The sequence below is a fragment of the Phoenix dactylifera genome, chromosome 8 (genome assembly GCF_009389715.1).
Source record: "Phoenix dactylifera cultivar Barhee BC4 chromosome 8, palm_55x_up_171113_PBpolish2nd_filt_p, whole genome shotgun sequence".
In the NCBI taxonomy this organism is placed as follows: Eukaryota; Viridiplantae; Streptophyta; class Magnoliopsida; order Arecales; family Arecaceae; genus Phoenix; species Phoenix dactylifera.
In genome coordinates, this window is record NC_052399.1 from 29,256,577 (window position 1) to 29,274,354 (window position 17,778).

Genomic DNA, 17,778 nt, shown 5'->3' on the forward strand with positions numbered 1-17,778 from the left:
CTTCCCTGGTCTTTCCATCAACTTTTTTTTTTTTTTTTTTTTTTTGTGTTAACTTCATCTTAAAACTATCCTTTCACGATACTATCATAACCCTTTTCAATATATAAAAGAGCTCATGTAACCCAACTGAGACCAGCGAGGGGTATCGCTGATGAAGTTGGTGAACGAAACATACTACTTTACGTTCTAACCAAAAAAAAAAAATCCTACTGCACATATCCGCTTTGGCTGTTCTGCCATCAACGTCATATGATTCCAACTTAATTTCGGTGTGGTTCAAGCAATCTACATTTCGTGATTCCAACAGAAAAATCCCAACCATTTTGACATGTCCCAACTACCATTTAGTTCAGAAAAAAAAACAATTGCAAATTATAATTTCACACAAACCTTTCACTTGCGATGAACAAACCCATGCGGTTAGTTATACCATATAATTTGGTAAACATGTCCGTTAATGTGATTTGATGGTATATTGGACAATGCAATTCTCAACCAGCCATTTGAAGTCACCTTGATGCCAGAAATACTTGGATCTCAAGTAAAGTCTGAGAGTTTTATAGCCCATTGTTCGCTTACAGTGAAATGCATCATAACTGAAACACAAATTCACCAGAAATGATCAGCACCCTCAAAGTTGGTAACATCCTGACACGATGCTCCTAAGAAGCTAGACAATATCATTTATTTCAGATCAATAGCCATTGGCATCAATTAGTCAAAATCCATTACCAATTTGGTGCCTTGTTGTGTCTTCTGATCATGATCGAACAGATCCCACCTGCTCGAGTTGTGAATTCATCAACCTGGCAGTTGTCAGTTATTTAGGGAAGCCCCTTCCACCCATTACTATGTGGCAAATGAAAACCAACAGAAAGCACAAACAACCTGAACACCAGATTGTCCTAGACTGACTCTGAACCAATCGGAAAGAAAAGCAGAAACTCAAATTGCAAAAATGGATGATAAAAAATGCAGAGCTTCTGATTCACAGCAATTTCCAACTTATTAATGTTTGATTTCACCAAAGTCAGGTGGTGCATGCTTCTGATCAGGAGTGTCGTCTGGGTCTCATGCATGACATGTCTTTCAAGAAAGCATTGAGGTAAAAAGAACGACACTAAAAAGGATTGCTGGAAAAAGAGAATTTCACTGAAATCAGCCAAAAAATTTACAAAATGAGAATTGAATGCTACTCCTGATAATATTACACTGCTCTTTTCTTGCCAGAGACTTTGATCCTCTTCCTCCTCCCATATACATAGATACAAAAATGGTGTCTGTTTTTTCTTTTCTTTTCTTTTTCTTTTGTATACGTTACATTGTCAATATATCACAACCCGGAGAAGGCCTGGTTGGGGCTGGGTATAGTGAAGGCCTTCTTCTATAAGGTACTGTTCAACTGCAACCGGCAACCTTGCTGGGGTCCGTGATCCCTTGGTATGGTGGCCTGTCCCAACACATATCATGACCTGAAGTTGTTGCCCAGCAGACCTTGCAGTACTCCTCAGGATGCTCAGTTCTTGCTTTAAAATATGAATGGCTTCACTCACATGAAGGCCATGCAAGTCGATCATACAATCTTGAGCTTGGCCCTGGAGCTGAGGAGCAACTGGATTTCTACAATAACAAAGTGAAACAAGGAACATAAGTCATCAGAATACATAAATATGTTCTACCTTGAGAAAAATGATGTTTCAACCAAGCACAGCATATAGACCTCACATCGATATGTAAGAATTCTTAATGGGATTCTCTTTTAATGAGGTTCAATACGATATATTCAGTAATTATAAGCTAACAATAATTAACACAAATACCCCATGCCTGTTGCAACTACAGTCAAACATAACTTTTAGTGGCACCTAGATCTCTCTCAAGCACAGCATATAAACCTTATGCAGGTGGACGAACATGGAATAATGCATTAGAATTGATCCAAAACACAGCCAACCAATCAAATACCAAATGAATATTAATCATCACTTCCAGCTTTGCTTAGTTGATGCACACTGTACATTCTCATATATAAATCATGGCAAGCTTCTGTGACAGATTTGAGGCAAGAACTACCAAATCATAATGTCAAACCCTAATCCTCACATTAGAACTTCAACGATCTTTAGCTCAGTAATGTCATCATGGAAATCACTGCCAGTCAAGAGAGATGGTAGCTTACACGCTGGCCTACGTTTCTTCCTCCAATGCACCTCAGTTTTCAGTTAGTGAGACCTAATTTCCTGCCTCTGCTATAACACTACAATAGACCAACAGTCTCTTCCCAACCAGGGCCTCTGATATATCCCACAAAGGGCCAACAATATTTGTTGCATACAAACGCATAACCTCATCCAAAGAAACATAAGCCCCAGCTAGTTCACTTACCAAGAAAGTCCTTAGAAGTCCGCTATTACAATTAACCATGAGCCTTAAAAGGTCTGATCCAAAATTTCACAAACCAATAAAACAAATTTATTATCATGCATGTGTAAATTAGCCCAAGAAGACTAGTCCAAAAATTTGTCTCAGCTCTATAAACCAATGCTTCACACTCTTACAAGCCAAACAACATGAAGAAAAGAAGATGTACTATGAGATTAGAAGGCCTGAAATGTTAGATCGCTTATCACCGAGTTCTTGCTACTATCACTTTTACATGAAAAACCAAACATAGATTCGAGTGCTCATGTAATTTGAAAGAACAAGAATCCATGACACATTGCTGGCATACAAAACAAATTAACAGCCAAGAAACAACGAACCTCTGTCGAAAGATCTTTTCCCTAGCTTTGGCATGAGCTGCTTTCATCTGCATGTTGTATAACTGCCCCTTTACACTTAGTTCCTTTGCCAGAGCCTTGTTACCAACCAGATAAGCCTGCCTTGCCTGTTAGGAATCAATTGCAATAGGTAATGCTTTTGAAACAGAATAAAGTAGATATGTATAATCAAATAAACTAGGATCTAAGCTTCAAAAATTAAAAAAAGGAGCCAGCCTAACAAAAATACAACAATCTTCATGACTAATCGACAAATTTAAAAAAATGCTGGCTGCCAGGTGGTCCAGACATGTAATTCCAACATAATTAATGATGAAGGAGACAATACAGGCAACTGCTATTATCCAAAAACTGTAACCAAAGTCTTTTTTTTAATGAAAAACTGCAACCAATGTCAATATTTTGAAACGTTGATAAAAGCTGACTCCAAAGTCTGATGACAATGATCCACAAAAACTCTGGTATGCTTCAGCAAATGAAAATCCGCCAAAGTTCAATTTGAGTGAATATGATAAACTAAAATTTACAGAAATAAAGCACATTGTTTTTTGACCCAAAAGAGATGACAAATCACCAAAAGCATTATGCAGGGCAAGTTATTAAAACTGTGGGTTTCCTCCATCATCACAACTTGTTACTTATCCTTGTACCATTCACTATGACATTTCTGATGCACTTGATGGCCAGAATAATTTAGAAGTCTGTACAAGGCCACTGAAACCACAATTAAACAAATTTATGTTAAACAGAAATACAGTTATTCATCTTTAAAATCAGCTAAGAGGTGATTTGACAGTTTATTTTGTAATAAAAGAAACATTTCTACCACCATATATGAACTATCATAAATAGAAGAATAGCTATGCACAAGCAAATATTTACGTTTTGATCCATAAGTATTTGTTACAGGCCCTTAAGGATCCTTCTTAGCCACTCATTCATAAATAATGTGACGTGCTCAGTCACTGATGCATCTTTGAATTCTTTTCGCCTGCCTATCCCGTTCTTTCAAGACTTCCAGGCCCCTTTTAACCCAAAACCTTTATCATTTCCCTTAGTTTAGAAACAATGATGGATAATGGAAATCTGCTGAAATCTCATTCTTTTTGGTGAACATAACAAGTAAGGGAAATGCTGTCATGTATTAACAATGAGTATTGTCACTGACTATAGGAAATGTTACATTTATTCCCATTATGATTTAGCTGCTTTCAGAGAAGCAACATCATATTTTAACAATAAAAAAAGCTGAATCATTTCCTAGTAGCATAAGCATGAAAATTGTAATTTTACCAACATAATTACTAGAAGAAATGAAAAGGAAACCAGAGAGAATAAATTTAGGCAAAAGGAAGGCGGCATTATATCGATGCAACACTACCAATACACTCTATTATTGCTGAAGATATACACTTGACTATGCCAACAGATATATATGTATGAGCTGAACTTGGATGGTCAAGCAAACGAATTACACCCATAAGAATTTACCTGTTCAAAGCATGCATTTCGAAGGCGTGCAAAATCACGAGCTTCTTCCCTTAATTCTGAATACATATTTGCTACCAGAGACGAAGATACATGTTATATGATAAGACAGATATTTGTTATATGATAAGAAAAAGAGAGCTCAATTCAAGGAAAAAGAAAACAAATATTAATGAATTAAAGATAAAACCACAAGAGTATTACCCACTGCTTCCCCAGTCTCAAGCCAAGCTGGAGCTGCCCGAGCTGCACCAGCATTATGCAACTTATCCCCAAAGGCTGATTTTCTGTTACCATTGTATTGGTTGGTTAAAAGTTGCGGACCTCTACTTGAGCCGACACTGCCATCTGCAGAACCACTTCTTTCATACTTCCAATGACCAGAATCCTGAGAAATGAATTTTCGAACAGCTGAAGCAAAATCCACAGTGCCGCAAGTTATACTGGAAGGAGATCTATATGAGTTTGGAGTTTGTTGAAGCCCTTCCTCGTTGTACTTTGACTCTGCCATGGGAAGTGCTGGAAAATCCAGCATGCTAAGGCTCGGAGCTGGTGAAGACTTTGAATTCAGGTTCTGACCAAAATTACAATCAACTTGCATCTGCAAGTACAAGTAGAAGAACATTACAAGAAACCCTTGTATAAAGTAAAAGCTGAATCATCGCACAACTATGATTCAGAAAGTGCAAACTTATACCTATCTGAAAGCTTGCACTGACAAAATTCCGAGTTTGAATAGAAATAATAATTCCCATGCTGATTTACTAGAACATGCAGTCTCCTAATATTGACACCTACAATGTGCTTTAAGAAAATAATAATCACATTAATTAATTCACTCCACTTGAATAGTCAAAATAACTAAGCAAGAACATCATGCATTTTTAATACATCTTCAGCAAACCCATTACAAGAATATATGTATATACACACATACAAATAAATGTATGTCTACATGTATGCATGCATATATGTGTATATATGTATATATGAGTATTGAATTTTGAAAATATCCTAGAAAGATACTGTATACCAGTTTTTACTCTCAAAATGCCATTTATTTCTTCAGGTTTCCAAGGACTTTATTTCTATTCCATATCTATCAGCCATCTTCCCACTGTTAAAAAATAACGAAAGAAAATATCTAGCAAATACGAAAATATAATCTAATCTCATTATTATCTTTTCCCATCAGTCTCTCCTCCATGCACAATAATCCTGCATCTCCTCCCTCCACTTCTTTCCATATCACAATCCCCACCCGTCCTCTTTTGGAAACCTTTTTCTAAAACTAAATTTTCTATTGCATTAACTTTATATGCCAAATATGAATCTAACAGTTGAAATATATATAGAAATTCCGGCCACTAGCTTGAGGTTGAGATGCTCATTAATAACAAACAGTATTTTAGTATCTTTCTGGCAAATAAATTTTAAAATATTTATCTTGATATCTGAAAATAAATATTAAAGTTTATTTTAGTTAAACAAACAATGATTAATTTATGTATTTTTGTGTTTATATCAATGCTATTAATATTTACAAGCAATGACCACATGAAATGCGCATGAGGTTAAGCATGGACAGTAGTAATAACCAACTTAAATTTTTTATGACTGACCATATTTCTGAATGTAACTTACTTCAGCTAAGAGAACATGAGGTAGATGGTAAGAGAATGTTGAACAGATGGCTTGGATAAGAAGGAAACAAAAAGTAAAAGAGAAAAAGAGAGAACCCCATGATGACTCTCTTTCTATGCCCCCCCCCCCCCCCCCAACCACCACCACCAATACTTGAGATTAGGGTCGATGGAACCGTCCGGTTCGGACGGTTCCGGCCATTCCGAGCCATACCGGCAGTTCACCAATACAGTTCTGGCAACGAAAATGAAAACTGTTGCCAAAAGCGGAGAAGGAAAAGAAAAGAGAGGAAAAGAGAAAGCGATCGAGGGAGGGAGGGAGGGAGAGGCGAGGCACAGCACGGGCCCTTACCTACTCGTACCGTCAAAGAACCGGTACGGTGCCCAGTACCAGTTCTGCCAACCCTACTTGGAATGCTTCATCAACTATGTAGGCTTTTCTTTTTTGTCCACACTCTCTTTTAATTGCATTGGGACTCTACACGTGCTTTTCCAATACAAAAGTCCAATTACAAAGAGGGAGTCCAGCTCCAAAAGTCTCTCCATTAGATAAGAGAGACCTGTATTTCAAGCTTAATTGAATCGGATTCAAGTGAGCTAGGTCAATCTCATCAATTTGTATATATTTTGAGCTAAGATCTTGGGATCAAGCTTAGCTCGTTCTCTGATTGGCAAGCCCTTATGGAGCCAAATTCCGAGCCAAACACAAGCTGCTCACAAACAGCTCACTAGTTCAACAGCCCTATTGCTCAGTCCCCAACTATCATATAGGCATTACAATAAATATGTAACTTAGCTAAATGAAACCATCTTGACCTATCACTTTCCTCTATAATGTGTAGTAGAAAATATTGAGAGAGCCATCATCATCCAATGTTTGTATAAAGAATAAAAATCTCAATCTTAAGACAGACATCAATCATGTTCCTAAAGTGCATCAGATATCGTTCATGCTTTCAAGTTCATATCCAACAAATTACAAGCCTAATCCTATTAGAATTTGATATAATATCCTAACCATTAAACTCCTAAACATTACCCTCAACATATGAATCCTCCTAATATGTCAGTAAATCAAAGCATAATGATGCATGCCCAAGTCTAACACATATAAAGGCCAGCTGAAGTCTCCTCCTTAATTAGTCATATATTCACCATCTAAATGGTCTAATGAATACTTTGAATTTAAGCCCATCTTCTGATGGCTAGTTTACCGAAAATCCACTAGAAAAATAGCTAAAAGTTGCGAAAGCCATGGGACAGGGACTACAAACCTCAACTTTTCCCTCTCCGCCAACCCATTCTACTCAAAATAAAAGAAGAAGATTCCACATAAATGTTATAATCACCATTTTCAAATAAATTTGATCACTCCCACTATAATTCCTTTCTTTTACTTTCCATGACAACCTACCTTATCAATTAATCCACTAAATATAAGTTTCCTCTGCCTGCAATCTACCAACTCAATTATTTTCTTCAAATTGCTTCTCAAATCCAACAAAAGCAAGAAATATAAGAATATCCAGAAGTCCTAAACTCTGCATAATTATCATCCGAATATATCATACTCAGAAAGAAGTCTTTTTGTCAAGAAAAAAGGTGCACAGATATGACCTACATCCAATATAGATGGCCTTGTCTTAGCATTAAAAGATGCCATTTACATTTCCTTGAAAAAAGGTGCACAGATATGACCTGCATTGCTACAAATGTCACCTATTTCTTTCTAAGATTTCATATTTTCTAATTCTATGATAGTATGATCAGTGAAAAATTAATAATTGCAATACTCATATTTATTCATGGGAGTCAATGGCTGGAATTTATCTGCTTTGCTACATTTATAATTTCCATGTACATATACTAGTTTAAGTAATGAAGCTAGATACAAGTAACCCTGCAGTCATTATTGTCATCAAACAATATTATGGATGTACCAAGCATATTTGTATCCATTGCTATCTTTTAGGATGGACATCAATACTCCTATTCATATCGAGTTGTAATGTTTATGAGAAGTGCATTAATGATTATAATTCAGAACATGTAGCTAATTCAACTATCCAAGACACCCTTTCAGGGCCTTGAATAAATTATGTTCACATCTTAGTTGCATCTTCAGTTATGACTATTTCTTAAATGTGGTTAATCTTACTTTTTAACAGTATACCCTTTCTTCAGAATCTCAAATCAAGCAGACTCAACATTCAACATACCTGCCAAAAATTGTCAATCAGCTTTTCAGAATATGTAATTTTAGTAAGCTAGCAAGCAGAATCTCTTAATTGCATGCCTAAGGTTTTTAGCAACAGCAAACATCAGTAGTTCAAAATTTAATGCAAGTCAGACTAATAAATGGCTTTCTTTAGATACAATAGTCCTCATGTACCGTACATCATTAGGATCCTTCTATTGACCTGTAATATAGCAGTACAAATAAATTAAACATACCTCAAGTTGAGTGAGTATCTCAATGGTCGAGTTCAGATCACAACCATTTGCATAGTACACATCTGCAAGGCTCTCAGCAGCAAAACCAGGAAATTGTGAAGCCAAAAAACCCAAAGGGTCCATGGTACCATCCTCTAAAACTGCATCCTCAGATGAGTTTGTCAGAAAGCCAGTACTGTAGTCCCCATTGTAGTGATGCCCATGCCTTCCACTGGTAAAATGTTGATCACCATTTATAAATGATTCGTTCCAGTTCTTGGTATCTAATGCCATGAAAGAAGCTAATGGTTGAGTTTCAGCATAGCTAGAGCCAGAAGATCCCGTCTTTTCACTCGAGTTGATATTATCAATAGCAAAGGAAGATACATCATGTTGTGTACCCAATAACCAGCTAGATGTTGATGCAGAGAATTGTGATGATTCAATACCATCATGTATGGACAAACCAGCAAGTGACAGCTGTCCAGGTGACTGCAACTCATCTTCTCCCATGACCTTAAAGTCAGGAGTAATATCATCAGGAAGCTGGTGACACCAAAACTGATGTGCCTCATCATCTGAATTATTAGAAACATTGGACTCCGAACGATTTAGGACTTCTTTTCCAGAAGGCCCAGGAACATCAACCTTGGTTGCATCTGCACTTTTGCTAATCCCAAATTTAGATCTAAGTGCCGAAGGAACAAATTCTGCTGCATTGGGATTTAATGCCGTCATCTTGTTTGGAATATTCGATCTTGCATCCTTGTTATTTGAAAAAACTTTTATGGGCAAACTCATCTTTATTTTAAGGTATAAATATATGATTTTACATACAAAACGTCCAAAGAAAATTTCCACCTGGGATTTATCCTAAACCTGCACATTGAATTTGACAGTCAGCATGCTTCTCATGTTAGAATCGACTACTACATTTGTTATGCCATCAAGGTATAAGATTCATAACAAACCCAATAGCTAAAAAAGAGTATATAATATTGTCCCAGAACTTTTTTGGAGATAAACTACTGCATCTTTTGATTTGCCATGCAGATTCATATCTTCTTAAATATTACATTTTTAATGGTGAGATTAAATATCCTGGGGTCCAGTACATAATAAGAGAATAAAGTGCAGAAGGAAAGGTTGTCCAAAGAATGAACATAGATGGCAAATATAAGACCCAAGTTCTTAGCATGTGTTATAACTTCTCATGATCATTGGCTAATACAAATTCAAGCTTAAAGCAAAGGAAAAATAAATAATTCCAATGAAAAAAGCAGTTTTTTTTTCTTTCTTCCTTCGATAAAGCTCCAAAGATCCAACAATAAACATCAACTAATGAGGACTGACATCAACAAACCAACTTGACAAGGTATCCTGGACAGTGTCACCAATGCCAGGTCATTCCCAGGATAAGCATGCACTCCCAAAGTGTTACTCTTCTCCAGGTGGATGGTCATCTTGCTCACAACGAAGAAGAATATTTCTGTTTGAAGGTGGGCATTCCACAGTTCAATTGTTGCTCCTATTAGAGGGCAGTTGATGGATGAAAGAATGCCTTTCTTCAATTTCACTAACATTAGCAGCCCAACCTGCTCCATCAGTTGGATGTAAGGAGAACGGGAGGGCAGTTGATGGATGAAAGAATGCCTTTCCGGGATTTCACTAACATTAGCAGCCCAACCTGATCCATCAGTTGGATGTAAGGAGAATGGGAGGCTAAGGAAATCCCTTACCTAGTTAGGGAGACTGAAGTGATTGATGCCAGGTATTTTCAACATCTCCAGCAAGAAACAAAAAATTGAAAAAAAAACACCTGGAGTAGCCCATATGCAACATGGACCGTGTGGTCCCATGGAGAAACCAACTGAGATGAGGGGCCACGGCGGAAGACAGCTTCATACTAGCATCCTTCCCAGGTTTGACCTTTCAAGGGGAAACCTAGCAGGAGCTCAAAGTTGCCTAGGCAAGGACGAAACATCATAAAAAAGAATGCACTCCAAAAGAAAGAAGCATCCCGAAAGGAGGCAATCACATGTAGTGATGATTGAAGACAGCAACCTATACCATATTTATAAGTCTACGGGCGATGAGTCCCATTTAAATTAAGAAAGGATGAGGTCAATCCCAACTGAATTCAAACATCTGAGCACATGGATGGCAATTTTGTGTCATCTAAAACTTTGAACAACAACCTTTTATCGTCAGATAACTGAAAATATAACCACCTCTAGGATACTTCAATGGCAATATTCTGCCTTTCAACATCAATGATAGCAATTCACTGTCCAGAGTAGACAAAAAAGGGGAAAAAGGGTAAAAAATAACTTTCAACAAACCTCTCTGGAAGTGGCATGGGAACAAGAGTTTCCTCTAAAAAAAAGGATAGGGCTCGCTAGGTTTCCAAAGTTAATGCCATCTTCAAAACAATAATTTTCAACAGATTCCTAAATTTTGCGAACTTTAAAGTTCCTTTCTCTTTTAGGTCCATGCATCATTCCTTTTGATTTTCAACATAGCTAAATAGGAGAAATGACCAAGGAATAGACACTCACTACCATTGGGAATCCTCTTCGAAGAACCTTCTTAGCTATCTTTTGCAAGGCAACTGTACTCCACTTCCCTTCTTTTGGATTAGGTCTTGAACTAGTGGCTGGTGAATCTCATTGATAGCCAACATACTATGCAACTAGGATCCCTATTGCAGAGGCAGATGGTCCCTGATAGATGAAGTTCCCTGAACCCAATCCTATTCGGCTTTGAACTAATTTTTGACAGGTTGACCTGTCCAAATAGTTGATGTGCCACACAGCCAAGGCCCTATTAAAAGGGAAGACGATGCCTAGCCCACGACATGACCCAAATATTCTTTACCTCCAAATAAATTAACCTCACATAACCCCTACAAACAAGGTTTTGAACTTAGTTTTGAGTTGGCTCCTGTGTGCCTAATAGACAAAGTTCCCTGAACCCGGTCCTATTCAGCTTTGAACTAATTTTTGACAAGTTGATGTATCATACGGCCAAGGCTCTTTCAGAGAATGTCGAGAGATAAAGGAGTAATTATGGTTTAGCCACAGTTTAATGGTATTGGATTATGGTTATCTGTTACTCTTTTTTGTACAAGTAAAAACACATGAATAGCAAAATAATTCCAAGCACCCTCTTCTCCATTTTATCTATAAGAATTTAAACATGATAGATAAATATTAGGTTTCTCAGGTTTCTTAACAAACACTATCTTCAAGCAGGAAAGAAATAACTACTATAGATGTATCCCAAAATGATTAAGCTAAGACTATCAAACTAATCAATTAAAAATAGGCAATCTCATTTAGGACCAATTAGGTGGCCTTTTAAATTGTGAGGGTTATTTAGCATTTTATGAAATCACATACTCTCAAAACTGACCTGTGCCCATAGACTGATTAGAATTTGGAATACTAAGTAACATATCCCAAAATGATTGAGCTAAGACCATCGACTTATGAATCAAAAATAGGCAATCACGTTCAAAACTAATAAGGTGGTCTACTAATCATGAAGGTTATCAGCATTTTACTTCTAATTGTGAAGGAAGGTTATTATGCATTTGATGAAGTCACATGTCTCATATAGTCACATTGATTTGAATAAAACTCATTGACCGGTCTTCTCCTCCTCAGATGGTCGAGTTTTTCTAAGAAAAGGACTCTATCTATCTCAGACACTGGAAATCTGGCATACACTACGTAGCAGATTTGGATACAGATATTTCAACATTAATGATGTACATTTGGTCATCTGATCTTCTGACATTTTCTTGATATGTGAAGACCAACTCAAAAAAAAAATATCCGAGCTGAAAGTTGTCCAAAATTTTCAGCCCTCTAGGGAAGCCAGAAATCTTCATACTAAAGATGCACGGGCAGTCCTCTTATCACTAATATCCACATACAAGAAAATAAAATACATATTATTCACATAAGAAGACAGTATATGAGTAGGAAAACATGCAAACGCATCACATCCTCCATTGATTCAAGCTTCTAAACTACAACAAAATAGCATCATCTATCACCAATTTGTATGCCTGAAAGAAGTAGCACCCAGTTAGCAACTTTTATGATACTTGAACATCATCAAATAGTAAAAGCAACCAGTCACAGATGTCATTTCCACCGGACAAAAATAGATGTACATGCGTTGATAACACCTCATTACTCCATATGATTCCTGGACCGGAGACAGTTGGTCTTTCTGTTAATGATCTAAACTCAACACTGTTTGCCCTTACAGATAACACAGCTAGTTACTGCTATTCCATTATATTCACTTTGGCTGCGTGATCCTTTCCTCACTGCTTCCCTTGACCAACAAACATAACACTCCCCCATCAGTACTTCCACTTTACAGATTTTCCAGCACTCCAGAACGGTCTCACATCACTATCCTCGATACCATTTTTTCTATAAAGTCCAAGGAGTAGTACTCTATAAATTTGTATTAAAAAAATATTTTTGAACTTACTTGTTCCGATTTCCTTCTATAGTTGGATCCTATAGTGCAGTTTAACTCATCATTCTAAAAGAACTCCCTGGTAAATTTGAGGAAACATGGTCATAAACGAGTTATAAAAACAGCCCGGATAGATTCAAAACAAAGCAGAAACAAGTAAAAAACAAAAAAGCACAAAACTGCAGGACCTCTAAAGACAGAAAGCATAAAACCCTAGAATCAACAACTATATCCCACAATTATCATCCAAACTCCACAAATCTGACCTCCTGGAGATACTCGCAAGTGAGCTAACAACCCAACACTTAAAATCCAGTACCACAAGCCCAAGATTACAGCATCAGCTACAGAAGCACGCACTATAACCCGCAAGAGTCGAAAAGAAAAGAAAAGAACCACAGCAAGAACAGAAGAAGAGAGATCTGAAACAAAAGGGAGAGAGAAATAGGGAGGAATTCCTCGTTACCTTTCCGTAGATCGATATGAGGGTACAAAGAAGGAGATCGACACATAGGTAAAACGAACGAGACGAAAAGGCTAGGGGCAAGGCCGCCGCCGATGCTGCTTCTCTTCTTCTACTGTTAGAGATTCGGATTTGAATATTCTGGACAGAAATTCCGGCGAGGGTTTTATAGGGAGCTCTGAAACCCTCGTTTTTTTTTTCTTTTTTTCTTTTTTTCTTTTTTAACCTACTCCTCCGGTCGCGGCGACCGCGAAGCGTCGCAGCGGAATCCCCACCCGCACTCGCCTCTTCTCGATGGAAATCGCTTAAGGGTGAAGCTTTTATTTCTCCATTGAGAGATTTGCGTGACGGAAATGTCCTCATGCTTACGGAATTGACGGTTAGGTCCTCGACCCGAGTCTTTTTTTCCCTTCTGCAAATTCAATTTTGCGTAAATATTTTTTTTAAATTTATATTTATTTTTATATTCTCATAAAATATTATTTTTATACAAATACCTATCATATAATACAACAATCCGCTAATAAAAATTATATTTATTTTAATTAAAAGTAAAATAAAATTTTAAAATTATTTTTTTGTCCCCTCGGAAATTTTTTATAAATATTTTTTTTACGCATCTATCTATTAAGAATATTTTAATCATTTTAATTTAAAACCGTTAAATAAAAAAGAATAAAATAGCAAAAGCAAGTGTGTCATGAGGGTATACATGCAAATATCAATTTTGAAAGAGTATTTATGCAAAATTCGATATTTAAAAGAATATTAATACAAAAATTTTATTTTTTTAATTTATTTTTGGTAGACGATGAAGATAGCCATAAATTGTTCTGTTTGTGCAATACATTAATCCAGATCAAAGATGGATATAATCTTCTATCTTAAATTCTACTAGACCTTTTATGTATAATGCACACGAAAAGTAGAAAAAAATTTAGAAGGATGTAGAAAATATTAAAAAATGCTGCGAAAAGCATAAAATATGGTTAAAACACGATGAGGATAAATATATATATATATATATAGATACACATATATACATACATCAATCCATTTATACATACACGTATATATATATATATATATATATGTATATAGTAGTGTGTGTGTATATATATATATATGTATGTATATGTATGTATATATAATTAGCTTGCCAAGACTTTTTCGTCATATAAAAGAAGATTTTGTTGTTTTATGCAAATAAATTAAGTAAAACACTACATTTATTTCCCTCTTATAATGTTTGTATATCAACGTAGGAGTGTCTGCATATTGATATAATAAGCAAATGCAATGGACATGATAGAACATATGGACTCAATCAAAACTTCCCTACTTTGACATGGCACTTTTTTGTTTTTCTTAGTAAAGATATTAATTATAACCTCAGAGGATGTATTTACTTAAATATGAGTATGTATGACATTATTGAAGATAAATAACGTCAGATTCAATATAGATTCTCTGAAAACAAGACTATTTAAGATGCAAGAGGGTTTCATGCAATGGGAGTCCAACATGTGAAGTGCAAAAAAAAGACTATTTAGAGAGTCCAACAGACAAGCTTTTTTGGTTACTGAAGTGCAAAAAAAGATACAAATTCTACTTTGGTACATATAATTTTGAAAAAATGGAGGCGCTAACATTATGCAGCAAACCACCAAAAACTAAAACCCCATCTTCCCTTTAACGCTTCATACTATAAAAAAAAAGGACAATTGGGTGAGGACTAAAGCCACAAGAATTTAAAATACAAATAATTAATTTTTATTATTTTAGTATGGGTAATGAATACAAACCAGAACCCTTCATAATATGAAGAACCAGAGAGACATGCAATCAAGACCATTCCTTGAATATCCTCTTTTGAATAATTAATCACACATACCACTGATAACGAGATTCTATTAGTATAGTTGTAGTCATTTGGGAGTTTCTATTTTGTGTTGTAGCATAACCATTGAGTATAGCAGACTCCTGGCAACGTGTGTTTAGTTCCAAATCAATTATTCGCTGAGTAGATATTGGGTACTTATTAAAAAACCTAAATAATTTTTTTTCCGGCTAATCATTTTAAGTAAGATTCTGAATTGCTATAAATAGTAAAAGTGGACCTAGTGAACTAGGGTCTTCGTCAGGACTTATTAATCGCTCCCAAATAATATATTTCGGCTAGTTATTATCGGTAAGATTTTGAGTTATTACAAAGTGCTTATAAAAAACTATTGAAATAATAAAAATCTAAAAAAATAAATAAAAACTCCATATTACATTTTTATACTTGTGTCATAAATTAAAAATAATTTATTTGGGAGTCCCACTATAAAAGCTTCTCCCCGTATGCATAACCATCATCATGCGTGAGAGGGTGGACAAGCGAGAAAGCAGGAAGGTATTTCCATTTTCTTTTTCCCTAAAGAAAAAAGAAGATGGGGTCAAGTCATGTAAGAGACGTTGAATTGATCTCAAGGTGGGTTTTTAAGCATAATTCGAAAATTTTGGGAAAAAACAGCTATTTGAGAGTAAAGTCTTAAAAGCCGGGTTACAATGGGCATCTTATCTACAAAAAAAAAGAGGTCCCTACAAAAGGCTTTCTGATTGAATATAAAAATAATATATGCAGTAAGAAGTAAAATAGCACCCTTAGGAAAAAAAGGTATGATTACCATATTCTAGTTTTACTTTTATTTTTTGATATAGTCTGCTCAAGATACTTTTGCTCCAGAGAAGTGTACTTTGTTGGATTTTAATCCTCAAACTAAGCTAAGCCAATCGTAGCCGTCCATTTTATTAGTCTATATGATAAAGTTTGTGGGATAGAAAGTCTTGGAAATTTTAAATTATCTTTTTTAAAAAGATTCAAATTTTTAAATGAAATTTTAATCCTTTCCTTTTTGAATAGATTTAAAGTTTGATTCTTAATAGTCCCATATTGGATGATTAAATGTAGCACTCTTACATTTAAAAATATCATGTTCATTAGAGTAAATTTTCGAATGATTTGCAGATATTATCACAATAAAGCCCCATTGTGAGAGCCGCTGAAGCCTTTATGGACCTCTCGAGCGATTATCTAAATCAAGCCTATAAAATGACTTTAGATCTTGGGTCTCGGTGCATCACATCTAGACCTATATTAGACCTTGTGCTGTTACTATGAGAGAGCCCCTTTAGCATTTTTCTCCTTTGAATTTTTCCTTCAATTTTCCACCAAATTTTCATTCTTTTCTCAACTTCACAGCTCTTTCTTTTAAAATCCTTTTGGGCAGCTGAAGAGTTAATTGGGTTAAGCCTCCCAAGTGTTCATGCTCGTGATTGGATGATTTGTAGTGAGTTAGGGTTCATTGTACCTTAAGAATAATCTCGCCACAGACCCATATGAGAGGATGAATTTCGTTCTTAAGGCAGTATTTTCACATGCATTGATCCGAACACATCTTCTTTCATTTGATTTTAATAAATTATATGTTATATTTTTTGAAATTATTAATTTTTGCATATATTAGTAATTTTTGAAACCACACTTCCATGATAAAGGTGTAGTCTTGGAAGAGGACAAGCTTCTTTTAAGTAAAATCCTTCAACTGAAGGAACTCAATAGGACTTCTTCATGGGGTAGAATCCTTTCGAGTTCCCTTTACAAAGATGTGACTGGTCTCCAATTATATATACTCGAAGTATTAGCTTCCCATTAAGCTTGGTGTATAAGGGGTTTGGAAGACCTGAGTTCATAAATGAAGAGAAGCACAAGGAGAACAGCATCCTCAGCTTTCAATCTAGAAAACATAAAATATTTCTAGTCGTTGGTATTAGAGCAAGGATTAAGCTCTAATCACACATGATCATTAAGATTTAAGACTCTCCCTCCTTTTGTTCTCAGAAAGAATTGCATGGGTTCATCAAATAGTAAGATATTATTTTTCGTTACTTTGATTTGTGCTGGTTTTGGGGTTGAGAAGAGAAAGGGAAAGGATTACTAGAGGATTAAAACTTTTGGGTCTATTTGCTATATTTGTCTTCCTCTATTTCATTAATCATATCAGCTGCATCTAGAGATTTTAATTATAACATACTTTTACAAGGTTGTTTTGAGATTTTCTTCGCCTTCATGATCATGTCGTCTCAAGATAGATAGAAGTCCCAAGGATGGTCATATTTTGGGAGTGTCTTTTTGGATAATGAATGCAAAACTCAGTGTCATCCTAGTTTTCTTTTTCTTTAAAATATTTTCTTCCAAAATCTAGCTATCATGCTGCTCAATGTTAAACAACATTTTATCTACCAGAAAAAGACAACATTTTTTAAGAACTTAAAATTTTGAGTACTGTTATTTCATATATAAGCAAAATGCCTGTCAATATGTTCATTGTTATCTGATATTAAAGAAAGGCAATAATTTAGAGATATTATTTTTATTATTGCCTTGTGTCTTTAAAACTAATCCCATGGAGCTAAAACTGTTTTT

The 17,778-nt window shown here is 35.6% G+C and overlaps 1 protein-coding gene across 1 annotated transcript; it reads right to left on the reverse strand.

Moving 5' to 3' along the window:
* Positions 1 to 1,130: 1,130 nt before the first annotated feature.
* On the reverse strand, positions 1,131 to 13,597 carry LOC103709339 (polyadenylate-binding protein-interacting protein 7-like). Its single transcript, XM_008794639.3, has 6 exons — positions 13,311 to 13,597; positions 8,366 to 9,223; positions 4,473 to 4,869; positions 4,272 to 4,342; positions 2,763 to 2,887; positions 1,131 to 1,620 (listed from the first exon to the last, which is right to left on the reverse strand). Exons 2-6 carry the CDS (start codon positions 9,143 to 9,145, stop codon positions 1,326 to 1,328), a joined length of 1,668 nt encoding a protein of 555 aa, XP_008792861.2. The 5' UTR covers positions 9,146 to 9,223; positions 13,311 to 13,597; the 3' UTR covers positions 1,131 to 1,325.
* Between the last annotated feature and the right edge of the window lie 4,181 nt (positions 13,598 to 17,778).